Source organism: Pseudomyrmex gracilis, unplaced genomic scaffold (genome assembly GCF_002006095.1).
Source record: "Pseudomyrmex gracilis isolate BER0280 unplaced genomic scaffold, ASM200609v1 scaffold_78, whole genome shotgun sequence".
Lineage (NCBI taxonomy): Eukaryota > Metazoa > Arthropoda > Insecta > Hymenoptera > Formicidae > Pseudomyrmex > Pseudomyrmex gracilis.
Genome location: NW_018020662.1, coordinates 450278 through 476715, shown reverse-complemented (window position 1 = coordinate 476715; position 26438 = coordinate 450278). Strand labels below are relative to the sequence as shown.

The following is a 26438-nucleotide window of genomic DNA, read 5'->3' as shown; positions in this document are numbered from 1 at the left end:
CTCTGGCTATGAAAGCCGCACAACAACGAGATTTGTTTTTTTTGTTTTTTTTTTTTCTACGCGAATCGTTTTGTTAAAATGTAAAAGAGAGCAGAAGATATTATAAATTGAAATCAAAAAAATATAAGTAAAAATGTGCGTGAAAATACATATTCTTTTTTTTTAATTACATATACATTTTTAACACGGATCAGAAATCATATCTTTTGACGCGATATCTCGTCATCCGTCCGCGGTGTGTTAATATTGCAGAAGCAGATTCGCTCCGTGACTGAAATTTTGCTTTGTGTGTCTGTTTTTTTTTTTTTTTTTTTAATAACCATCCTTGTTTATGGGAAAGCGTTACGTCGAGTCGCGACGTAATTTCAGTCGAGCATGATGGAATAGAGCGCGACGCGATGCACGCAAAAGTTAACTCGACGCGAGATTTCTGTTAACGTAGTAAACCGAAGGAAAACTTTGTTATGTTGTAACAATAAAGCTACCCACGCCCTTGTGTCGCACGGCTCTATTTCATACACGTTGTGCAAGTGGCGATAAGCAAAAAAATGTCACACATCCTTTTGTCTGTTGGTTTTATTTCATTGTTTTCAAAGATAAAAAGTATTCGCTTTGAATAGTGCGCTCTTTTCGCTTTTTTTTTTTTTTTTTTTTTAAACAACCAATACGTGTAGCACGCAAAGAGTACAAAGGAAGAAAAGCGATGTGCGCAATTTAGTCAATCAAAGGTTCTGTGTGTGTGTGTGCGTATGACCAATTGCGCATTGATCTCTCATTACTTCCTACATACTTTGTCTATTATTTTTGATACGCCTATGGCGATGATTCACTTCTAACAAAATAACAATATTCTGTGTGTGGCAATACTTCGGGCGATAAGTACGTATATAGTAAGGTACGTTCTTCTCTTGTCAGTCCGAGAACAGAAAAAAAGACAGAAACCGTTGTACCATTAAAAACATTTAAAAAATTCTTGTTCAAAATTTTATCTTCTAAAAGTAAAAGTTGTTTGCGAACAAGAAATTAAATACAATAATGAGCGGAGATATTTTTAAACTCGATTTTTTAGCGCAATTTTTAAATTTGACAACTTGTCGAAGTTGAGTAAAACTGTATGTAGCATGAAGCATAGGTAACTGGTGAGTTGTATCACGTTAAGATAAAAACAAAGATATTTCTGTCGTTGGCAAGACACACATTGTTCTTGGCGTAAAACGAGAACGGAAAGCTCGTTTAACCACAAAGCGCGCAGCCTCTCTTCATTTGCACTGGCCAAAGCAAGGATACCTTTCTCTTTGTCCGCATAAGATGCGCACAACGCTACGTACTACGCGCAAACACACGCGCGCAATTTACTTAAAGGAGTCTCTTTCTCATTTGCATCCTCTTTTTTTTTTTTTTTTTCTACATATTACGCAAACCCGTGATGAAAGTTACGCGAGATCTTTGCTTTTTCTTTGTTGATGCGCGAACGTGTTGCACCCCTTTCTAATTAAAATAAGTAATTTAAAAAATTACACGATACAACACCGGTGCAATTAATAAATTATTGTGCGCAACAACGTGATTTTCTATTATGCGTTACCTAAATCGCACGGTTCAATGTTTCACGGCGATAGAAGTGAACATTTTATTCCTTTCACCGCGTCACGGTCCGTCTACGCAGTTGACGTGGGTGTGTGTGTAACATTCCGAGGAGAGAATTTAAATAGCTTTCCATGAGTCTTCAGAAACAGGATAAAAGTGTGTGTATCGGAAAACTATCTCTTATCGCGCGATTACATTATGTAAATCTTTTATTATCGTATATACGTACTCTCTTCTTCATGTGTGTGTGTGTTATAACATTTCATAAAATATGTACGATTGTATTAATATTTATTTCCGCCGCGTGTGTGTGTGTGTATGTGTGTGTATGACAAATTGCGAACGTTTCGTTTTCCAGACGAATGGAGCGAGAACTTTCCCTATCAGCTTCTGGTAGGAGCAGGAGTGGCCTTGGTCTTTCTGGTCCTCCTGGCAGCCGTGAGCTTTCAGTGCTCCTCGACTTGGCGATGGTTAATGAGCATGACTCGACATGAGAGCACCGAGGATACCGAGACCGATCAGACTCAGCAGAACGCGATCCGCATCAGTCACTCTCTTCCGGATCTTCAGTCGAAACCGATCACTCACGAATACGTTCAGGAGCAAAAGGAAAATAAGAAGGTGGATATATGCTTAATTAAGTAGCAGGGGAATCAAGAGTCAAGCGAAATATGTTTCGCGAAAGTTTTCGCGATCGTCTCAATGTCAATATTTTGCCAGGTGCTGCGTCAAACTACTTTACCCATCGTGCCAATGAGGCATCAAAGTTTTCAACGTCAACTGTCGCACCGTCTTGATTTGCCCAACATCAAGTTCAGTATTTGCAGCTTCGAAAATCGGAGCGATTCCAGCCTTGGCCTGATCAAGGTATTTGACGAAATAAACTCGATATCTGTTACTCCCCGTTTATAATGAACGTTGAAATGTGAATGTCAAATAACAACGAGATGCGGTGTTATTCGACTCCTTTTGAAACAAGATTATCGCATGACGCGCGCGCACACACAAAGTCCCACATTACTCTTTCCGTTTTGTTTGTTGCCCGATTCCACTTTAATGAAAATAACATGAGGTGGCATAAAAAATCGTGCGCGTACGAATAATTGAAATTACGCGCGTACGCGCTGTTTTTACGAAAAAGAAGGATGACGTTGCGAATTGTTAAAATTGCAGCCGGAGTTATATAAAAAAGAACTTGTGAGACAAGACAGCGCGGAAAGTTCCAGCACAACGGAAATGGAATACGTTGGAAAACTGCATTTCGCTCTTCGCTACGATAAGGAAATGGAAGGACTCGTTGTCAAGGTGGGTGTTGTGTAATATTTTTATCTCCGTGAACAAATTATACCCCCGAGGCTGACCCAAGCAACAACAAAATAACAACAACGAGAGAGTTTATCTACTTAATCCGAGAGAGACAGAAAAAAAATTTGAATAAAAATGCAAAAACATATTTCAAAGTTCGTGCGCGCGAATATATTGCGAGGCTTCGTCTCGGAGAGACCCGAAAAAACAATAACAATAATTAAAAAATACTGTTCTGTGTGAGTTTGTATTCAAAGTTAGCGGTTTATACACAGAGCGAACGTGTCTATGTCTGTGGGTTATATATTCAGCGCACCCGAGATATTGGATAACGATAATGAAGTATCGGAATATTGCATTTGTGACGGACACATATCCCGCGCTGTAGTGGCATTACCACGGATTAGGTAATGTCGGGCTACATCGAGCTATTTCTGTTGCGCGGCAAATTCACAAATGTATTAAGATCAGTTACGTTTACGACAGACCACGTTTCACGGCAGATGAATCTAAATATATGAGAGACTATTATTATCTTATTTGTGCTAACATGTGTTGCGTTTCGCATTACATAAATTTTGTTTATATAAAGACAATAACAGCGTTACGAAACTGTTGCGCTCGTATGTGTATTTATAGGAAGAAAGTCTCGTTCTCTTCTCTGTGTCAAAAAAAAAAAACAACGAACATTTCCGAAAGAAAAATAGCATTTAGGTGCTTTTCTTCTTCGTATTTTTGGAATGTATATGCTTTTCAGAAAAATAAACATATGTAAAACATAATTCTTTTTTTAACGTCAATATTTTATTTGATAACGAGCAAACGGATTTTAGGTTCTGGAAGCTCGCGAATTGCCGATAAAAGACGTAACCGGTAGCAGCGATCCGTACATCAAAGTGTATCTGTTGCCGGACAGAAAGAAGAAGTTCCAGACAAAAGTGCATCGAAAGAATTTGAATCCGATATTCAACGAAACGTTCATCTTCAGGTAATTCGCAATTCGCCACGTCAATTGTAGAAAAAGATTTGCAGAAAAATTTACATATAGACCGACGCTATTTATAGAAAGATTTTCCGATACACGCATCCGAATAGAGATGTAATTATTATTAAGGAAATACTCAAACTTAACGTTAGTATAAACTCGACGTTACAATTTATCTTGTTAGCGTGTCGTACGAGGAACTGAGGGAACGTTACCTGCAATTTTCCGTTTACGATTTCGATCGGTTTTCACGTCATGATCTCATTGGACAAGTAGTTCTCAAGGGTCTATTAGATTGTACCGATCTGGAGCAAGAAATTGAATATACGATGGACATCCTCTGCGCGTTACAGGTAACGTGCGAGACACGAATAAACAATTGTTTTAAAACACAATTACAGAATGAAAAACTTTTGACTTCTCGATTTTGTTCGATTATTACACGCAGGAAAAAGTAGATCTGGGAGAATTGATGTTATCCTTGTGCTATCTACCAACGGCCGGTCGATTGACGTTAACCGTGATCAAAGCCAGGAATCTTAAGGCTATGGATATAACGGGCAAATCAGGTGCGTACAAAGCAGAGACTCGGAAAATCAGATTTATTTTTTCTTCCTTTGCAAAACTCTCTCTCTCTCTCTCTCTCTCTCTCTCTCTCTATCGATAGAACAAACTTGCACCCTACGGAAAAAAAAAATTATATCAGTATCGAATTTATTCGTCTATCTCTCCCCAACGGTGATGTTTTGGAGAAGATATATTTTTTATGATTGTAATTAAACTTTTTCTTTTTATTTTTTTTTTGTTTCTCTTACGTACAGATCCGTACGTAAAAGTTTACCTGCTATGCCAAGGCAAAAGAATAAAGAAGAAAAAGACGACGGTGAAGAAGAACACTCTTTATCCCGTTTATAACGAGGCGCTTGTTTTCGATGTTCCCTCAGACAACATCGAAGACGTCAGTCTTATAGTGAAAGTAATTGATTACGACAGGTTAGAGAAAATTTCTTTCTTTCTTTCTCTTGAATGTTCTCTTTAATACTGACTCTCTTAATATAAATTGTACTTAATATTTTGCTTTATTTTATCAATTATTAGAATTGGATCGAACGAATTGATGGGATGCACGGCGATTGGCTCGAGTTTTATCGGAATCGGTCGCGATCACTGGCTGGAGATGTTGGATAATCCGAGGAAACCGGTGGCCCAGTGGTACCCATTGACGGAAACCGTGTCCGGTCATATTCCAGACGTGGATTCGCAGCCACTTCCGGTGAGCCTGAGCTGCTTAAACAGCAACAGGTGAGTCAATGAAAATCTCTCATCATTTCGTTTGCTTGTGCCGATGGGAATAAAAATCTATATATTATATGCGCGCGCGACAAGACGATGAAAATTAATTGTTATCGGCGTATATGCTTCGCATTGCAGATGAAGACAAAAGGCGGAAAGTAACCCTTGCAGAAAAGGTTCGAAAATATTGTCGAACGCCGGCTTGGACGTCGTCTCCTTCTGTCGTCACTTAATGCATGTCGCTTGACTGACTTAAGTACAACTTCTGTCTTAGAGAGCCGGAAGGCGAAATCTGTGCTTTGCGAAACCTTACCTCGTGCAGCAGGCATGAAATAATAAACGATTCGACGACGTATACGAATATAATACACCGATGTAATTCCCGGAAATATATATATATATATATACACGTTTTGCTCAATTCCGTCGATTCGGATGTTGCGATCGTGACGGAAACGAGATGGATTTTCGTTGCTTCGTGTCTCAAGCAATGTTCTTTGCAAGTGCAGGCTGGTCCCGCACCGTTTTTTCAAACGCAGGTTGTTGCATCTCCATCCGAGTTTTTCCCCCCTAGAATTTCTCTGTAATAATCTCACATGTAATGTTGAACATGACACACGATATAGTATTTTAATGTCTTTAGATTAATTGCGTGTGCGATGTATCAGATAGGTAAGTTTTTATAGAAGATGAATGTAAATGCGCGCGCGTGAAAAGAAATTAAGGCCTTATACTCAATAAAGGCGAGGCGAGAAATAAAGTGCAGACAGTTATTAACGATAGATTGCTTTAGCGCTAGAGAGAAAGAGAGAGAGAGAGAGAGAGAGAGAGAGAGAGAGAGAGAGTACAATTGAATATGATAAATTTCTAAGATAATAAAGGTGGAAGGAACGAACGCGTCGAATCTATATATGCGCCCGTTTATTATTTCATACTCGCTACCACTTCTGCGCAAATGTTCTATTAACGTGATACATGTTTAGACGTAACGTTCGACAACTGTTTGTGATAATGTAATCTGAATATATACGTACTGGCACACATATATACATACAAGCAACATATATATATAATATACATACATGTATATATATATGTATATATATATATATGTATATATATATATATAAAAATATAAAATGAAGATTATGTTAATTATATACAACAGTACTTCGTACACGCGCGTGTACGTTTTGCAACTGACGCGAAACTGACTCTTCGATTGTGAACTTGATAATAAATAATAATATACAACAACAGATCTAGATCATGTAAGAAATTGTATCGTTAGAAGAACCGAGAACGGACAGAGAATGTAGATCCGTTCTATATAATTTTAATACATCATAAATACAGATATATTACTTATGTGTATGCGTACATTTAAGGATATATAATTGAGAAAGATAATGTTACAAGAAAAAAAAGAGACAGATTTCGAGATGCATCGCGTGCATAAATTTTTAAGAAATTTTCCGTTTAATTTTTTTTTTTTATAGTTTCACGAGCGTGTATTTCACGATGTGAATTTTTTATTATATTAATATGTTTCTTCATGACTTTTTCTCTCGTCACGTGTTTTATACAGCATGTACGGAGAATATTTTCGAGCACCTGACAAATATGGGCGTTTCTGGAAAATGGATACATGTAAAATGTGGATACACGTGTATAAAACTTTTAATCAAACTGAGACTATCATTTATTACAAGAGTAAAGCTTAGTTATTATTTATACTATCAAGTTGTTTTTTACTCTCTTGAGAGTTCAGTTTCGTACTTTGAGTTTCTTGAACTTCGGTTCCAATTGTGCAAAGAAAAGAAACATTGTGCAAGTTACGTCACAAAACATATACGTAATCTACGCATATTACAGGAATCATACTACGCAAGTATAGGTGATCGCAATTATTGAAACTGGTGATATATCAAGAATCATACTGATTGTGAAGAAAAATACAATGTGCCAAACACAGTAACGTGCTGTTAACGATGTAGCAAATACCGCATTACGGTAATATAATATAGCGTATATAGTAACGGTAGTTTGATTGAAATTATCATCTTCTGAGATTTACGTGCTTAACGTTAGAAACTTCAGTCTGCGCGCGTATATCAAAAATATTCCTAGAGAGAGAGAGTATCCAACTAAAAAAACATCCATTTCCGGGAGAAAAAGAAAACAGTCAATACGTTTTGACTACACAATATAATCTCTGCCTGTAAGAGAAGCTGTCAAAAAAAAAGTGTCTTTCTAAATCCTTGAGAATTTTTCATCTGCTCCATTATTCCAGCGATGCCCATGGATTTAAAAAAAAAAAAACAAAAAAAAAAACAAAAGCCAAAAAACAAAAAAAAACCAAAGATACTGTATTTTTCGTACAAGTGGGTCATGCTACCACAGGACTGAGCTTTCTCAAGTGACTTGATGTAGTAAGTGAAACAGTCGCTCTATATACTGAGAGTAGTGATTTAAATAAATCCAGACAAGGAACTGCGTGCAACGTTATTTTGTTCCCACCATTATGAATTATTTTACATCGTCTCAGGATGCGAGACGTTAAATTATAATAATAATAAAGTTAACTAACAACTATACTCCGGGCGTATACAAACCAGAGCGTGTAAGATGACGAGAAGAGCGCGTGTAAATTTAAGAATAATATAAATTCTCAATTCGACTTCGTGTTTTTAATTAAGTAAGTATTACAGACGCTTGGTTGTGTGAATTGCAAAATATAAAACAAAAAAAAATGCGTAATCACATTGTTCTCGCGCGTGTGCTAAATTATAAAAACAAAAAATACATATCTATCGTGTATCTATAAGTATAAAAAAAAAAAGCATATTTAAAATAAGTGCATGTGCATTGTAATGTATTCATGTATGTTAACGTGTATTCAAATCGAGAAGAACAATGAGGTTTAAAACCTACTCTAATTATAAAAGCGATTGTATTCGCGTATGTAGTTAATTTATGGGCAAATAACAATAATATATTAACGATGTGTATACTTTTCTAACGAATGCATATCTATATTGTATATTTGAGCAATGCTCCGTGTTATGATTGTGAATGATATAAATAAATCAGTAATGTATGATCTTGCGTTATCATTTTTTTTCCTTATCTTCTTTCATTTTGCAAAAACTTGTACATTTGAAAACAAAATTACATTTAGTTATAAAAAAAAAAGTAGATTCACCAGTCCGAGCTTTGACTATGTCTAGATAGAAAACTATGGACTGCCAGATCAGTAGCTTTGTTTTTTCTGTTCTCACACTGCTTCGCCGTGTAACGGCAATCGAAGCCTTCCTTGTGACAAATCGAAATTTACTCACGGTATAATATTTATTGACAATGTAACAAGATTGATACTTTTTGGAACAAAAGTCTGAGGAAACCGCCAGTAATGTTTTTTTGATTCGATTTTTTTCCGAGATCATAAACTTTCAAGTTTTAAAACGACAAGTGATAGTTGAACAATTCGAACTGGATAACAAAATGTGCGCGCAATAAATTGTGCAATAAAATTAACTCTCCGTATATTTGAACATGTTATTATCTTTATTTATTCTTTCGACTATCGATTCTTTTCTTAATATTGACGATTCTCTTTTTTGTGTTTTTTATTATAAAAAAAAAACTTGAATAAATAAAACAAAGAAAACAAGAACTGAGGAACTAACTCCGAGTCAAAAAGTGTTTTGCAATGATTGATGTGTCAAGCAATGAACGATGAAGATTGAATGTGCGTGGGAAATAATTGAACGATTATTTATATCGAACATAGTCACTACATACTGCTATGTAAGAAGCAATACAATCGTTTTTATTGGTTGCGTTATTTCTCCCTTTTGAGATCTGCACGAGTGTGGTCTTTGAATTTTATTGGACTTTTCGTTTTGAGCGCCGGGTTGGACTAGAAGAAACGGAATGAGTGGAGAGAGAATCCGATATTGTGTGGACTCTCTATTTTCTCGACAAGATTGAAATAAGTTCTCTTGAAGTTAAAGAGTCCTCTTGAAGTTGAAGATCCGGTGTCTTCTGTAAATTTGATGTTTCTTGTGTTTCTTGAAGTGTTCTTTCTTGAAAATCAAAAGCGTTAATTAATACTTCGATTGTCTCATTGAGAACTTTCTCCAATATTGGAACCATTGTCATCGAACTTCAATTTTAATTAATTTTTATGTGCTTGAACTAATCGACTTCGTGCGTTGACAAGTATATTGAACGGTACTTTTCTAACTCGTTCGATAATTTCTCCAGGAATTCATGTTTGCTTGTTATTGGACTTGTTATTGAATTTCTACATAAATCTGAACATCAGATTTGTGTACCGGGAGTGAGGTTCTTGGGTTTTTCACCGTGCTTTCGATTATCGTAAACTCATAAGATAATAACTGCAGAGCCCAACGCTGAAAACAATTGGCAATATAAATTGGAATTCTCTTTTTATCGCTAATGATCTGTAAAAGAGGTTTATGATCTGTCTGTATCAAATTGCAACTGTTATTGGTTATGAGTTTATTGAAACGTCAATAAATTTTCGACTGAAATTAGACGTAATTTGATTACGTCTGAGTGAATAGTTTTTTTTACACTTTTTTTGACGAATCATCTTGTTTTAGGTTTGGCCTTTTTGCTGGATGCGCAGTAGCCATCCCGGTGCCCGACAGTTTTACATTTTTGACATTTATGAGTCTTGTAAGTGCAGTACTTCGAATAATGTAAGTTGCCGCAAAACCAGCACGGTGTGGATGGTTTTTTATCTGATAAATCGTTTTCTGCTTGTTTGCTCTGATATTGTTGTTTTTTACATCTTCTTCGTAATTTGTTTTTAGAATGAACAACCACACTCGTATCTACGTTAGGTTGTTGATTCTGAATCAACGCGGCATCTTCTTTCAAATTGACCAATCGCTGACACTCAATCGCTAAATCATTTAAAGTGATTGTATCTGACTTAGTATCTATCAAAGTTAGCAATTCTGTTTTTATGTCGATATCTGTTGGAGAACATAGACCACGTACAAATATAAGACATTTGAATTGATCGGCTGTAATTGTTGATAATTTGAATTCTTCACAACGTTTATTGACAAGAACCGCGTATGACCAGAAATCGTGTCGCGACGATTTTGTTGTGTTTACACAATTGTAACGTTGACGAAAGAGTGATATTTTATCTCCGAACATATATGTGAGTTTTTGAACGGTAGTTGCGAAATCAAAATCTTTATACTCTTTTGGTAATATGTAGTTTACGTACCGCTCATGTATAGGAGTGCTGAGTTTACGTAAAAGTAATCTGACCTTTGCAGCGTCGTCAAGATCTTTGGCGTCGATCGAAAATAATCTTTGATAGCGGACAAACCACGCATCAAACGTCAAACCATTTTCAGGATCGTAAGCGAATTCCGTGATGGAACTTGCCAGCAAATAGAACTGTTCCTGCTGTCGCGACCAGGATTGTTGTTGCCGAATTAAAGTCAGAAGTGTTTCACGATATGTTTCCATGATCCTCGTCGCCAAACTGTTGTTTCTTCTTATAATTGTTACTGTTGTTTCTTATTATTAACTGTTGTTTCTCTTATTTATACTTGTGAAAAAATCAATTATAAACTTGAATAAATAGAACGAAGAAAACAAGAACTGAAGAAATCGATTCCGAGTCAAAAAGTGTAAGCAATGAATGATGTGTAAGCGAAGATTGAATGTGTTGTCAATTGAATGCGCGTGAAAAATAATTAAATGACTGCGGCTGCGTTCCGATATTCACCGCCAGTAATGGAAATCTGTAGCACGTGTAACGGGAAGTATAGATTTTTAGTACCGGCAGTGAATATTGGAACGCGGTGTCTGTTTATAGTAACCATAGGTCAGTTGCTATGTAAAGAAGCTCCAATCGTTTTCATTGGTTGCAATACACATCAGTACATTACATCAGTAAATTCTTATCCTACCAGAAAAAGCGTGTAAAAATAATCACATTCGATTCTCTCGATATTGAGATCGTTGCCGCTCTTATCTCGACGCTGATTAGAGGAGATTTTCACGAAGAAGATTTTCACGAATATCTCAAGAACGACTGAACCGGTCAATTTTGTTTTAGTCTCAATCGATACTGAACAAAATACTAAAAACAAAGGTATTCTTGCGTTTTTTTGTTTGCGCTTTTAAATTTGAAGATATGCGACGATAAAGTTTCGAAGTGAGAAATTCACGTTTGTGCAGAAGCGTTATTATTATTCCAATAAGAAGAAATGGAGAAAGCAATGACGAGCTGTACATCTGATGTTTTTGGGTAAAATTCTTCTTTATTCAGAGATTTGACTCGTGACCAAAGTCACGTGTTGTTTTTCCATTCATCCCTCTCACTTTTTTTCGAGTTTGATTTTCATGCGTTATTTCTAACATTTCTCATATGTGTATTATATGGTAAGACGTATATACTAGCTGTCTCAGAGACTGGCATTTGCTCCTCTCGAAAAGAAACTTCGCGCCATTTAAGCAAAGAAGAAGAAGTATGTACTAGCTGTCATCGCGGTAACAGGTTGTGTTCACTGACACAACACGTTAAAATAAAAAACAATGTTAGCGCGCGCGTAACGCGCACCTGTCTTGCGCTAGTATCAGTAATTTTTTTATCACGTTGATAACAATTTTACGAAAATGACATCTTAACCTAATATTTAACAATATCGTCGTATCGTTGTGAAGACATGGCAGTTTGAGGTATGTTTACATTTTTTTATATTTTACAACTTTTTATTATATTGTAATGTACAGTGGACTTGTGGGTTCTTTTTAATTTGCATTTCCAACTGAATTCTGCCATATGTCGTTTACTGTAAAAAAAACTGTTCCACTGATAACGACTCGTGATAAAAGAATAAAGTCAAAAGGTATAAAGAGTTAAATTTTATTGAAATTTATTGCACACAATATCCTGTACCCGGTTTGAAACTGCTCAACTACATCACTCGTCGTTTTGAAATTTTTGTTACGAGCCGGAGAACATTTTATTTCACAAGATCGTATTCATTTCGAGTTTTATTTCGCTCTTGCGTGTAGTTAAAATCTTTTATTACAGCACAGAAAATAACGACTAAGCAAGCGGTTCAGTGGTAATATTGTCGAAGGAGATCCGAGCCATAAAGAAGAAAGATCGTCTGCAACATCAAATGTACTTTTCATTTATTTGACTACTTATCTTTACAGATTATTCTACCTTATGCTAAGATACAACTTTCCCATTATGTTAATCTTCTAATTCGAAACATTACAATACCTCTAAGTATAAAATAAGCGATAGAGCTTATATACTGGTATGTAGCAACGACTTAAGTACTCCCTCTATCTAAGTAAGTACTTCGTAAAAGTGGCGGGAATAAATCTTGCACCGCGCGTTGTTACCGTCGTGCGACGACGATCGCGATCGTCGATTTCACGCGGCTCGAATCGCGGTTTGGCTTCGTCGCGAGAAAATCATACGAAACGAGTGTCGATGCTATTTTTTTTTTTTTTTTTTTTTTTTTTTTTTTACGGTGCGCTATTCTACAGTGACCGATCGTGCGTCGTGACCGTTACGAACGCGCTGTAACGTCGCCAGCAAAATAATTAGGCCTCTAACCGCATTTTCTTCACGAACACAATCGATTCGTCGCGTACGTAATNGCGCTATTCTACATTCACCGATCGAGCGTCGGGACCGTTACGAACGCGCTGTAACGTCGCCAGCAAAATAATTAGGCCTCTAACCGCATTTTCTTCACGAACACAATCGATTCGTCGCGTACGTAATACTCTTTCTCTTACTTCTCTCTCTCTATCTGTCTGTCTCGCCGCGCGTGTCTCTAATTCGAAATGCTCGCCCGTTAGAAATCGTCCGTAATCGATCGCGAGCTCGATCCCGACGAGAGATGCAACCGCGCGCGGTAATAACGGTGATCCGTAAATTGAAAGAGCTCAACCATGATTCGCGGGACGCGGGATGGAACGTTCATACGCGACTTTTTAAAATTCGCGTTGGTTTTTTTGTTTTTTTGTTTTTTTTTTTGTTCGGAGGGGAAGGTAAGAAAAACCGAGTCGGTGCTTATAAAACATTGTCTGGGTGCAAACGAGCTTCGACAACGCCCATCGTGGATCCGCGCGATCGAGGTTGCTCCAACTTTTTTTTTTTTTTATTTATGGCTGATGTGTCTATATATATTGACTTGACGTGTGTGTGTATATATATATATATATATGTGTGTGTGTGATGTAAAAAACTGATCATACGTCGACGAAAGCTTTTTCAAGTTTTCTTTTTGGTTGCGCTTTCTGTCTCTCACTCTTTCGCAAAAAAATCGAAACACGTTCATCTACAATCATGTTGAGCTTTCTCTCGTTACAGCTTACGCGTTGACTCTCTCTCTCTCCCGCGTCACTCTTAAATTATCTTTGAGAGACTTAAAAACGAGGTGTTTTAAGATAGGGTAATGTATATGAGCCTAATTAAGTAAGCGCTTGAGTGTTATATCGCGTGTTTTGCAGCGTCGCTTCTTCTCCCTCGTCTCGCCCGTGATTTTTTTTTTTGACATTAATAAACGCGTCGATTTAATCTAGATGTAAATACTTCTACGGGCAGCTCGCGACGTACGTGTGTGAACAAACCGGATAAAACTTTACACTTTAGTTTTCCTATTACCTTGGGCCTTAATTTCATTTCTTTTTTTTTCTTTTTTTCTTTTTTTTTTTTTGTTTCTTTCTTCGTATAATGTAAATAAGTAAAGTTATCGCTTAACACGCGCATAAACATTAAGGGCCTTATCCGACGAATATACAAATCTATGCTCTTGTATAGATAAGTCGTTAATATTAAGTACGTTAAATGTAGCCACAATCGTATAATAATAAGAATATCAATAATAATGATGAGAGACAATAAATCGTAATCGTAATAATAATATAGGCAAAAACTCTCTCTTGTAGCGTTGTACTTAGCGTTATTTAAAATAGTAGCGATATTTTTTTTTTTTTTTTTGTGTGTGTACTGAATGCTCTCAAGTACGGACAGAAATCGATCTGAGTTAACTCTTTATGTATATATTAGCAATATGGAGGGAATTCACTAACAACTTGCTTAAAGAGTGCAGCACATTCTCACACATCTATAAACAAATATAAAAACTCTTTCTTACGCGACACTTGACCTGTCATCCCCATTCGCATTCTCACCCGTTACGCTGCGCCCTCGCGTTACACACATCGGAATAATGCGAAAAATATTCTGCCGCGCTCTCTCTCTCTCTCTCTCATCGCACACACGTCGTATCCTCGCGAATATTTGAAATTCATTGTACCTCGCAATTTGACCACTAAGTTTTTTTTTGTTTTTTTTTTTCACCGTATCTATGGTTTACAAATTGGGAGCGATTTACATCGAGTTCGACTTCGTTTTCTTCTCGATTCTAAGCGGACAAAAACACAAACGTGAATTCGTGTGAATCAGCGAACAGCAGGAAATGCAGATGGAATGTCGTGTGCTTTTCATTTTTTTTTGTTTTTTTGTTTTTGTTTTTCTCACCGTAACGAAAATACAACGTCGACGTACGTGCGCGCTTATCGTCATCAAAAATACACGTAAATACAACGCGCGCGGCGATTAAAAACTCACGCGCGTTTGCAATAAGTACGCGACATATACGTAGTTTAAAAAGTAGTGAAAATTGCTAAACTCAATCAATTTTTTGATCGTTTGACTCATCCGTCGTCTCTTCCGTTTCCTTTTTTAATCGACGTCTTTCTCGCGCATTCACGCCTTCATTCTTTCGCGCGAACAAAACAATACGAACAGTTATGCAGAAGCATGTCCATAACGAGTGGCGGTACACCATTGTTTAACACGTTGCACACGTAACATTCTCCTATACGCTTAAAAATTGTACGATTACCGACGATCGGTTTGCGAGCGAATTATCGCCTTCTGATCGTCCGATGCACAGCAAGAATCGATATATTTACGACCGTAAATTACTAACTGTGATGATGTCGCAAGCCCAAAGTGATTGATCGCTAAAACGACGGCATCTATGCATTTTTTTTTTTTTTTTTTTTTATACATCTACACGTAAACAGTACGACATAGTTTTTTTTTCTTTTTTTTCTTTTTTTTTTTTAAGTGTTGTATCGATATCTAAAACGCGGAGGATCGCAGATGACTCGCGACAAGTAATTCGCCGATCATTTTTTGACTAGAGCATGAGGTACATCAGAGAAAGATTTTTTTCTGTTGTTAATTAAGAACTAGATTGCCGAGCACAGCAAGTTTGATTCTTCAAACGTCGGAAAAAATTAGAAATTATAAAAAAAAAAAAAAAACAAACAAAATACTCGCATACTATACCACGCACGTTACAGAATTGTTTTCTTTAAATCTTTTTCACAGATTGTATTCTTAGAGCAAACCGATATATAATAACGTACTTAGATTTGCAAAGACATCGACGTTGATTCATATGACGTTGATTGATCTACACGAATTGCACGACTTAATTGCGCGGCTCGAATCATCACGACGATCAGCTGCGATCCATGAAACGTTCGCTCCGAACGGATTGCATTAACGCTTCTTCTTTCGCTTCCCTCAGCCTCGTCAACCCGCTTTTTTTTTTTTCTTGTATCCGCGCTCATGCATCCTTCCCGTCGTATATCATCTCTCTCACATACACGAAGATTTTTTTTTCTGACTACTGGTTATAACAACTTTGGAAATACATCTGTTATCGACTATTAAGCGGCGACAATTAAACGCGACCCCATCTTAGAGATAAGTACTTAGGTAAGTACTTTTCGTTAGACAAAAATTATAACCGAGATGACGACGATACACTATATTCATCAGAATACATACAAACTGAAGAGACTATTATTTATATGGAGTCTTATGCGGAGTCTCTGTGTGTGATTCGCGATTCACTCTCTCGCGCGAAACAGGACTCGGACAATAATACTTCGTAGTAATATTACAAGACAGCTATCACACGGTGTGTCTACAATAACGGAAAGTCAAGTTAGTAAGAGTTTAATACTTCTCCAAGCATCATCTTCACTATCGTTGTTGGATTTTAAGGTGTATGTTTGCTTCGTTTCATTCTCGCAATATCACACATTTACACTTTTCTCTCGTTCTCTCTCTCTCTTTCTCTCTCTCTCTCTCAGATACTTCGCATCATCGTCGCGCGAGTTATCGTCCCAGAGAAATTAAATCACCGATATGACACGCATTCACACACCAAAAGCGATCCTCGACAAGTCGCGGAATGTTAAGGATGAATTCGGGGGATGTCACTTTTGTTCTCTCTCTTTTTTTTTTCTTTTTTTTTTTAGCCTAAATAACTTGCTTTGCTGATTAATATACGTAGCGTGCGAAAATACTAAGAAATATCCTCGCAAAAGTTAAGCTGGACGGCTTTGATAAAAATTAGGATCTCTTTCGAAGGACGCGAATATCAGGATATAGAAAATGTAGCTGGGGGGAGGGGGAGGGCGGACTAACACCGCACTCTCTCCGATGAGTGATAAACGACATGATTTAGCGAATGATTTCCTGTTTCCTCGCCAAGCATCCATCGGAGCGCGCAGGTGTCAGTGTGTTGTTTTTTTTTTATTCTTTTTTAAACGCGCGGTGCGATCGCGTGCGTGTAGTCCGAACTGAACGTACAAGGTGCTTAGCCAAAAAGTTCGACGTGAGCGACATTAATACGTCTGTGATGAATGAATTGCAAACCCCCTCGTGATAAACACACGCCTGTCTTTATCTCGCCACCTCTAATACAGAATAAAGCGCGCGCGTGTATGTATATATGTATATATATATATATATATATGTATATATTTTGTGTGTGTATATATGTATTTGAGTGTGTATGTATATTTATATATATATATATAACGTGAAGAATATATCCGTATTTACACTGGACATTAATTGCTAAAGTGTCGTGGGCCAAATCCACGTGCAGTTTCAGGCATAAAAATAACGTATGTTCAGCTCATCCGCCCGTCTCGCCGACGCGGTTTTCTTATCGCCGCGTCGGCGCGATTTTACTTTTTTTTTTTTTTTTTATTTCCCCCGACAGTGTACCCTCTCCTGTTTCCTTCGCGCGCCGAGTGAGAAGAGATCGCGCGATCGCGGTTCGCAAATTGTTGCGAACGTGGACACGCAAGGGTAAGTAAGTATTCGAGTTTTCATTAATTGACTAGCGTTTCGAGCGGCACGCGTGTAATTTTCATGTTTTTGTTTTTTTTTTTTTTCACAAGCGTGCGACGTGACTCGCGACACATTCGCTTGGCGGATTAACCATCTGACGTTCTTCCGATTCGCTCCGCTCCGCATATATCTCTTTACGGAAGCACTACACGCAGCCACGCGGAAAGCGGGTTTTAATTTGCTAAACGCTAAACATTCGAGGTACGTCACGCTCGTCTCATTGCCGCTCACTGCACCTAATTCGAAACGATAGAATACCCTTTTTTTTTTTTTTTTTTGCGTAATCGTAAACTGCGGCGAATCTAGAAATAGTTACGACGAGAAGTTAGTGACCGACGGTACAAACGTCGCGAAATAATACGCGATTCTTCGCCGTGATACAATCGCGGATACACGATTGAACGGGAAATCGTAGCGCCATTTGTCCGTCCGGTACATGTAAGTTTTCCGAAGTATCGTATTATACGTGAAAAGAGAGTTTAAGCGCGATTTATAATATATTGTGCGCCTTTTTGTTTTTCTTAGGCGAAGAGAAAGTCGTAATTTCAGTAACGTTGCTGGAACTCGTGATGCCATCTGTTGAAGTCGATGTGGAATATTACGATGGACCCGTTTGCTAGACCAGCTAGAAGAAACCTGCAAAAACAAAATCGCATCGATATTACATTAATTAGCGCCGCGAATATTTGTTAAATTTTGTTTTTTTTTTTTTCAAGATCTTGGAAAATTTTTATCATCCTCTGCGCTGAGAAAATGTTAACGAGATGTTTTCGTTACGTTCTCGAATACTCACTTTTGATCATGAGCGAGCGCGAGAGAACGCACGCTGCTTTCGCACGCTGGAAACGCGTAGAGTAGAGCGAGATTGAAAGTTCGCCAGACTTCTACAATACCCTTATCACCACCCGTCATCAGATATTCACCGTCTCTGCTCAGTAGTAGGCACTGAAAACAAAGCAAGAACAAGCAGCGGCGTAAATGGCTTTGCTATGAAGTTGCATCAAAATTATTGCTTTTTAATTTACTACCACAACACAGGCGTGCGCTACGCGCACGCTATTGTTGTTTTTATTTTGACGTGTTGTGTCAGTGAACACAGACTGTCAACACGATAACACCTAGTATATATATATTACAAACCATGTAATGTAATCCATATAAGAGATGTCAAACATAACGCATGAAAATCAAACTCGAAAAATAGTGACAGGAAAAAGTAAAGAAAACAATACATAACTACAGTCACGTGACTGAACTTTTGTGTTTTTAAAAACGCGACTAAAGTAAGGTCATTGACCTCTCGTCAAAGTTTATTGACCTCTCGTCAAAGTTCATTGACCTCTCGTCAAAGGTCATTGACCTCTCGTCAAAGTTCATTGACCTCTCGTAAAGGTCATTGACTTCTCGTCAAAGGTCATTGACCTCTCGTCAAAGTTCATTGACCTCTCGTAAAGGTCATTGACCTCTCGTCAAAGGTCATTGACCTCTCGTCAAAGGTCATTAACCTCTCGTCAAAGTTCATTGATCTCTCGTCAAAGTTCATTGTAGTATATAACGAATGTGTGAATAAGTGAGTTACTTGTAAATTATCATTGTGTGATTCGTGACGAAGGCGTTTTCCGTTGATGGTGAACGCCGCTATGTTTCCGCGTTCATAATTCACCACGATCACACCCTCGCGCGACATGGCGATGTTTTCTGGAGACGAAAATCCGTCCGGCGCTTCGAGCGATCGCAAGAGATCGCCGAAAGTGGTGTGAACAAGTACCGGACCGTCTGTAACATCAAACGGTCAAAATTACGAGTAATCCAGATCGATAGTGTAACGATTTATAAAAGTAGAATTTTGTTTTTTTTTTTTTTTTCATTACTTTTTTCTCTATCTTTTCTTGAATTTGTGATACGTACAATGCGATCCCGAGACAACTAAACCCAGTTCGGCGGATATGACGACGGCCGTCACAGGCTGTTCGTGGCCGGTGAGAGTGGCCCGTGGTGCCGGCGCCTCACCTTCGCCGACGATAGTCTGCGTTCTGGCGTTCCAGTGCCAGAGAAGAACGGTGCAGTCCGCGCTTCCCGACGCGATGTAACAGTCGGAAGTGATGTTGCACTCGCTGCGCGACAAGCACGTGACAACTCCGTAATGACCGAAGATTATCTGAACGATTTTCGCTGCAAAGTGAAAAAACATTTTTCTCCTTTGTAAAAATACTTGGCTCAATGTCCGATGTGAAGTAACGTGGAATATTGATATTTACCTGTCTCGGTTGAAAAGACGCGGAAACTGTTGTCCCAAAAGCCGCAGGCCACCAAGTATCGACTATCTACAGTAGTGACGAAGCAATTGCTGCGAATTTTGAGCTTCTGACTGAAGTTGTCGCCCAGATGGCGACGTAGCGTTGGATTCGAGCTGTTCGTTGCTTGAGCTAGAAATTAAAATTAAAAAAAAAAAAAAAAAAACATTAATAAACGTTGCGTTAATTAATTTAGTCCAAGAATATTATCTTCAAAAAATGTTCAACTCGTACGTAAATACACTTACAAAGAACAGGATCCATGGACAATGGTTGATTGGCAGCTTGTGCTTGAGGTGTATCCGCGTAACTCGGTGATTGCACAGAAGCTAAAGAAAGTTTCGAAATACAATAATCACGCAAGAGATGCGTCAAGTTTTAAATATTTGCAACTTATAAGAAAATAGTTTTTACCCGCATAATTGGTATTCCACCGATTGACAGCGAACTGTTGTCCGGTGGTTACCGTCACAACCGATGGCAGTGGTAGTTGAGGATAAGTGTTGGCCGAGATGTGACAGATCGGCGAATTAGACGGGAATTTGATGGTCATGCACACGTCATCCGGAATGCTCGAGAACATCATCGGTGACTAGAGAAATATTGTTCGTCGGTTTTTTTTTTTTTTTTTTTTTTTTTGTTTTACAATTGTGTAAAAAATTAACATATACTTTTCTTCACATACAATATAATTCCTCACCAGATGCATCGCTGAGCTTCTTGGTGGATGCGGCTCCATCAAGAGCTGCGACGGCGTCTGCCCGAAATTTTTAATTTGATTCTCTATAGCTTCTCTCATCATAGAATCGGTGATCGTGTCCAGCTCGACGCTACCCTCGTAAGTTAAATAGTAGAAAACGTTGGTTGCGCGTACGGCTTCCGGACCTGCAAAAAAAAAAAAATCAAATCAATCGTCAACGTTGGTGCTACAGTTTCCGCTACAATTTTTGTGGCTTGTTCTTTGGCAGCCACGTAGTCGAGACGATTCGAGAGAGCAGTTCTCCGAGTAGTTCTCGCTGATTGCTCATGCCCGGTATTTCCGGCTGGCTCCACTTTCGTGCTACCGGCTGCGCTCTTGTAAACGTGTTGCGTATTACGGGTGGGGACGCATTGTCGCGCTTGGCACACGTGCCTAATTGGTCGGGACAGGGCTCGGGAGTGAAAGAGAGGAAGCCAACTAAAAACCTAATTCCTTCCATACGCGCACCCTCAAATGCCGGCACCTTTCCTCGCCGAGGCAGCATCTTCGGGGAAGCGCCGGATATAGAGGCGCCACCGACAATTACCATTGGTGTAAATCTAATTTGACTCGACTGCCTCCTGTCTCAACACGGAGAGAATGTAACCTTGTGGACACTCGCGAGTGTCTGCTATTGTGCGTTGGACACGTTCATCAGCTCAATATACGAGTTTTCGAACTTTTGATAAATTTAATGTGATAAATTTACGTCAAAAAAACAAAAACTCATTTATTTTCAATCTATTTGCAGAATTTTGTAAAAAAAAAATGATCGTGTTAAAATTAATCATACCTTTCTGCTTGTAGCCGAAAATCAGATCGATCCATTGATGTAATTGACAAGACACGAATTCGGATTCAAGTGCCTACAAACAAACACAAATAGAGTTTAAAAAAAAAAAAGTGATTTTGCAAAAAAAAGAAAGTACCATTTCTGTTAAAAAAAAAAAAAAATTGTTTACCATTCGATTGATACGAATGAATTCTTCGGGAGACGAAGCCCAAGGTGGCAATTCAACGTCACCGACCGGGTTACCGTCCTCCTGCCTGCCCAAACGATAACGATTGCTGTTTACCAGCATTTCCGGCAGAAAGAAGAATTCCGGAATTAATTCCTGTTAATGAGAAGACAATTGCATATAGCTCCGCCCAATCTCTCCGGTGTTATATCGAGCGACGCGTAAAATTGTAAAAATTTACGCACTAATGTTAACAACAAGATGATGAATAAAAAACTGTTTTCAGCAACACCGTGACTAGGAATGTAAATGACGCGAGTATCTTAATTACATGCAACGAACCTTGACGTCGGATGTATCGCGTTGGCAATTCTTCCACGAAAGCGCAATCGACGAAAAAAGTCTGTTGGGATGATCGAATTTACCGCCTTGCAACGCCAGGAACATAGTCGTCATCGGTTCCTGGAAAAATAATTTGTTCACAAAACTAAAAGAGCCCGGGTGTATTTTACTCGACTCTAGTCTCTCTCTATCTCTCTCTCTTTCTCTGTTGCAACGCAGAATTCTCTCGGGATGTCAATAAGAAGATACGTGAAGACGAGTGTAAAAGGGACGTGAAAAAGGCGGCGCGACTTTAAACCGCCACTTAGAGACACTTCACAGAGGCGGGCTCTTTGTGAGCGCGAAACCCTCTTTTCGTTCCTAGTCAATCATCCAGTTCGTTGACGGGCGAACGAACGCCAGCGAGAGACCCGCACACATATAATCAACGTACTTATACGTTTACGCGAAAGCGTAAACGTGATTTTTGCGTATATTACGATCCGCATACCTACGATTATTCATTCATGATAAGATCCCGAAATAACGTTACAACCAAGTCGTTAACATATTTCCAACGAGCGGTGGTCTAGTAAACGTACATTTGCAGACCGATAAAAATTATTGTTTACGATGCAATATTTTACAATCTCAGTGCGCCGGAACATCATACAAGTGAATAAACAATTAGACGTGCCGTGTTGCGCTGCTCACGTTTAAATACGTAATAACACCAGAGTACTTCGAACGCATTTTAAAACGATATTGAAGGCCAATTAAATAAAAACTTATTCACATTAAATTCGCTGCGGTCGGAATAAATAAAATCGTGAATAAACGTAGTTTAAAAAAAAATTACACAAAGAAATCATCGTGGTTTCGCGAATGCAATCGCGATCGACGCAATTTCGGCGAGAGCAAAAATAAGATAAAGACGTTTTCCAGTTAGACCTTGAATTTCAAGCGAACGAGGAAATGCGGCAGAAAACACAAATGTGTATATTTAACGAGAGAAAGGCGGGCGTCGCTGGCGAACACAAGGGCGTTTTCGACGCCCCCAAATTAGTGCGCGCGTGGTACTAAAAGTGTCGCTTAAATTTATGACGCAGACTGGACGCGCTTTGCAAATGGAAAGGCCAAAAAATCTCTCCGCGATTGAAAGCTAATTATACGTTTATCATGCGAATAAATATCCTTTACGTCATATATTTGCGCTGTTTAATGCGAGAGAATCATTTATATAAGATTCAATGACGTTGTTTATTCGCTTCTTAATTTGATGTAAGAGAATCTTTACAAGATTCTCAACGACGTCTTAATTAACATTTTACAACATGTTACCTGATATATGTTCTCTCGAAGATGTAGAGTAGGTCGATGAAGATAACATTGTTTTAAAACGTATATCGATTAAATTATTTATACGAAAAAAAAACCTAATAAACAGCAGTGTACTCACCACGCGTATCATCCAATTTAAAACAAAGGCAGCGGTGGAATAATGCGTGCCGTAATGGAAAGGCGGTATAGTGTCGTGTTCCCAGCTCTGAAAGCGCTCCTCGAAGTAAGCTCTTCTGTTTGGATTCAACGCGCCGATCGGCTGAAATATACAAAATATCAAAAATCTCGCAAATCTCTTTAAAATTGCCCGTGCATTAGAAAATTCGCCGCGATACGCATCGATGTATCTTCCGACGCGTGTGCACAAAGAAGAGAAATAAAATCGGACAGAATAATCGGTTTACCCGTTTGTCTATGCGAGAGAGAATTTGTGCAAAAAAAAAAGCCGTACCTTCGATAAATCTCTGTAATTGCTCGGCAAACTGAGATCGAGTTCCTTCGTTTCGTAGTTCGTTAACACCCAAGGAAATACGGGATACTGATTCAAATCATTGTACGTACGACCTGAAAGAAGATGAATTCACTTCCTTTAGTATAACTCACAAGCAGAAATATACATTGTTAGTGAAATTACCACCTTTATACGTTGGCTGAATCATCATCGTGTGTTTCGCATTTCCCATTAAAAAAAAAAAAAAAAAAAATCAACACTAAATCTCGTAACGAGGCTGAGGCTATATATATATATGTATATATATTTTATTTTTTCTTCTCGCGTAATCTAAATCATCGCTCAACCTTCCGCGGCAAGGAGAAAAAAATAAAATACGAGAAAGTCAAAGAGAGAAACGAGTAAGTGCTTAAATTAAATTCCTCCTTATGTACTGCCGAGAATAGACGAACGGAGAACGGTGTTTCTTTTTTTTTAATGCGGATAATCGTCGGCCTACTTTTTTCCCCGTCCTGACCCTGCGTCTTAACTACGGTCACTCCTCATATTTCGCGCCCCCGCGCCGCCTCGATTCCAAAGGGCGATGAAAGAGCGGACGGCGAGATCTTCGCGCGCCCGTCTCGATTCTATTTTTACGAAAAACGCGCCGTGTGGCTCAATGGGGCGCGGCGCGCCGTTTAGTAAGCGCATAACTCAGAGCGTGACGGCTAATCGCTCCTGAAATTGTCACTCCCAGAGGTCTCACTCGTGTCCTCCCCTCGAAACCTCCGCGGAATCCCATTCCGAGATGCATTAGCGACGGCAGAACGCGGTCCAAGGGCTCGTGGAGTTCTAATCTCTTTCCCTGTCGCTAATTAAAGCACGTCAGCGAGTTTGTCACTCGGCGCCCGCATGACGGATACACGTGTGTCGTGTATCCAGCCTCCCTCATCGCTCCCGTTACGTCGGTCGCTTTCGTTCGTCGCGAAATAGTATACGCGAAACGTTTATCGCGCTCACGAAGCGATCGAATTCTCTGTGAGTAGACTCTCTCTAATAATCGTGTACCGCGCGAACGGAATCACGATGTATGATAAAATGTTTGCAAAATGAATCACAATTACGAATATTTTTATTTTAAACAATAAAAAGTTGTTCGGTATTGTCGCAATTTTTGTTGTAGCAAAATAATTTTTTTTTTTTTTTAATGCGTTTCAAAGTATCGACGCGTAAAAGTCATTTGTCAACGCACGAAAAATTTCGGCGGATATTTAATTCCGCGACGAAAAGAAGACCAAGAGAAACTCGTACACTCTGCAGCAGCCGCTGTGTAAAATCCCGACCGTTCCTACAATACGCCCGTAAATCGTGAGCCTCGCGCGACCCGGGCGTAAATAATAGCGGGGCCGCGTTATGCATCAAAGTGATTATTAATGGTAGCGTCGGCGTGAGTGAGCGTTCGAGCAACGCGCCTCGACAGCGGGAATGTCCGCGACACCCCCTTCTCATGTCCGAGGATTTCTCAGTCCTTATAGTCTCGCTCTCCGCGAACGCGCAACGTGCGCGTCTCACTTTCCAGAAAAAAAATTCGAGCGATATTTGTGACGTGAGTTCGCAGATGAAGATAAATCGTCAAACTTGCGCGGTTGCTGTCGAGAAAAGTTGCGCGAAAAACATTATTAATAAAATGAGAGAATTCTACGATTTGTTTTTTCATCAAGATTTTTCTGTTTTCAACAAGAAACAACGCGCGTATTTGTTTTTAATTCGATTGTTTTTTTTTTAGAAATATAAACATAAAAAAGTAACATATAAATATAAATATAAATATTGTATATAAATAATTAATTAGAATCTAACGAAGACGAGAGAGAATTGTGAAAAAAATTTTACTTTGCTGAATCTTCGACTTCGACAGTGATATCTCGGAATTACGAAAAGATTGTACGCGTGAATGGTTCGACTGGTCGGTCGGTCGTTTTATCGAACTGTCGCTGCGTCCTCGATAATAATTCACCGTAAAACAGGACCAGCCTAGATACGATCGAAAGCGCAGGCGACGACCTGTTGGCAACTACCTGGAAATGGAAAGACCGCAGCCGTTCGGCGTATGTGAAACGAGCTGCATACATCTTGGGAAATAAATACGGCAGATTTACACACCACAAAAGCGTCCGTATATCAATACAACCGCGCTCATTATATATGATCTTCCAGGTTATATATTTACACACTTGCTTACTTACGTTACTTAAACGGACTTAAAATATCGCATCTCCGGGACGTGCCTAAAGGAATTACATCGCGAAGAGTTAAGATCGGAATGCGTTTGCAATCGGCATGCCGCAGATCGGATGTCGACAACTGTGCATATATATATATATATATATATATATTTCGTGCGCGATATTTCTCAGAAAAAAAAAAAAGCTCTTAATATAATTTTCAATGAAAAATTACACAACTGTACATACATCTTTGACTCTCTTTGTAAATTATTTTATTCAAAGAATTCGTCACAATTTGTGTCATTCTTTCCCCGCCGACGTATATCTCCGTCCGAGTTTCGAGAGAGACTCTTTGTCGGAGAATTCTCGTCGTCATCGTCTCCGACGATCGGAAGATGATTTTCATGATCCGCCTAGCGCGCACGTACCCGCTGGCCGCCACAGTGCGGGCTATATCGTATTTACATCGGATTCGCGCTGTCATTAATTTTTAATAAACCGATGCGCGTACGCGGGCCCGCGAGAGCAAATAAATTCTTGATCGTATGCGGGAGCGCGCAGCAGCGCGGTGCGGCGGCGGACCGGTTCGTTTTTGTACCGATTCTCTTTCTCTCTCTTTCTCTTTCCCGCTGTCGACGCGCTGTTCCGAGCGAAAGTATATACCTACGGCTATTTATTCGAGCAATTAATATATAACCCT

General features: G+C 38.9%; 2 protein-coding genes across 9 annotated transcripts in view; one reads left to right on the top strand and one right to left on the bottom strand.

Moving 5' to 3' along the window:
* LOC109855012 (synaptotagmin-10-like) overlaps nt 1–5561 on the top strand; it is a 28365-nt gene extending 22804 nt beyond the window's left edge. Inside the window, exons 2-10 of the mRNA XM_020428752.1 lie at nt 1946–2208; nt 2308–2454; nt 2761–2892; nt 3726–3880; nt 4062–4230; nt 4326–4446; nt 4699–4870; nt 4976–5179; nt 5309–5561. Coding sequence (XP_020284341.1) covers nt 1946–2208; nt 2308–2454; nt 2761–2892; nt 3726–3880; nt 4062–4230; nt 4326–4446; nt 4699–4870; nt 4976–5179; nt 5309–5312 — 1367 coding nt within the window. The 3' untranslated portion in view covers nt 5313–5561. The remainder of the gene's footprint in view (nt 1–1945; nt 2209–2307; nt 2455–2760; nt 2893–3725; nt 3881–4061; nt 4231–4325; nt 4447–4698; nt 4871–4975; nt 5180–5308) is intronic.
* A 7289-nt stretch (nt 5562–12850) lies between these two features.
* The window catches only part of LOC109855004 (neurobeachin), a 181000-nt gene continuing 167412 nt past the window's right edge, over nt 12851–26438 (bottom strand). For 6 of the 8 annotated variants that reach the window (XM_020428732.1, XM_020428733.1, XM_020428739.1 and 3 more), the window contains 13 exons: nt 23532–23644; nt 23199–23339; nt 21761–21880; nt 21422–21574; nt 21253–21325; nt 20421–20605; nt 20135–20312; nt 19969–20049; nt 19685–19852; nt 19335–19598; nt 19006–19202; nt 18220–18371; nt 12851–18062 (listed from right to left, as the gene is read on the bottom strand). In XM_020428732.1, coding sequence (XP_020284321.1) covers nt 17972–18062; nt 18220–18371; nt 19006–19202; nt 19335–19598; nt 19685–19852; nt 19969–20049; nt 20135–20312; nt 20421–20605; nt 21253–21325; nt 21422–21574; nt 21761–21880; nt 23199–23339; nt 23532–23644 — 1916 coding nt within the window. In that variant the 3' untranslated portion in view covers nt 12851–17971. Of the gene's footprint in view, nt 18063–18219; nt 18372–19005; nt 19203–19334; nt 19599–19684; nt 19853–19968; nt 20050–20134; nt 20313–20405; nt 20606–21252; nt 21326–21421; nt 21575–21760; nt 21881–23198; nt 23340–23531; nt 23645–26438 lie in introns of all 8 variants that reach the window. The other 2 variants (XM_020428734.1, XM_020428735.1) reach the window with 1 other exon arrangement.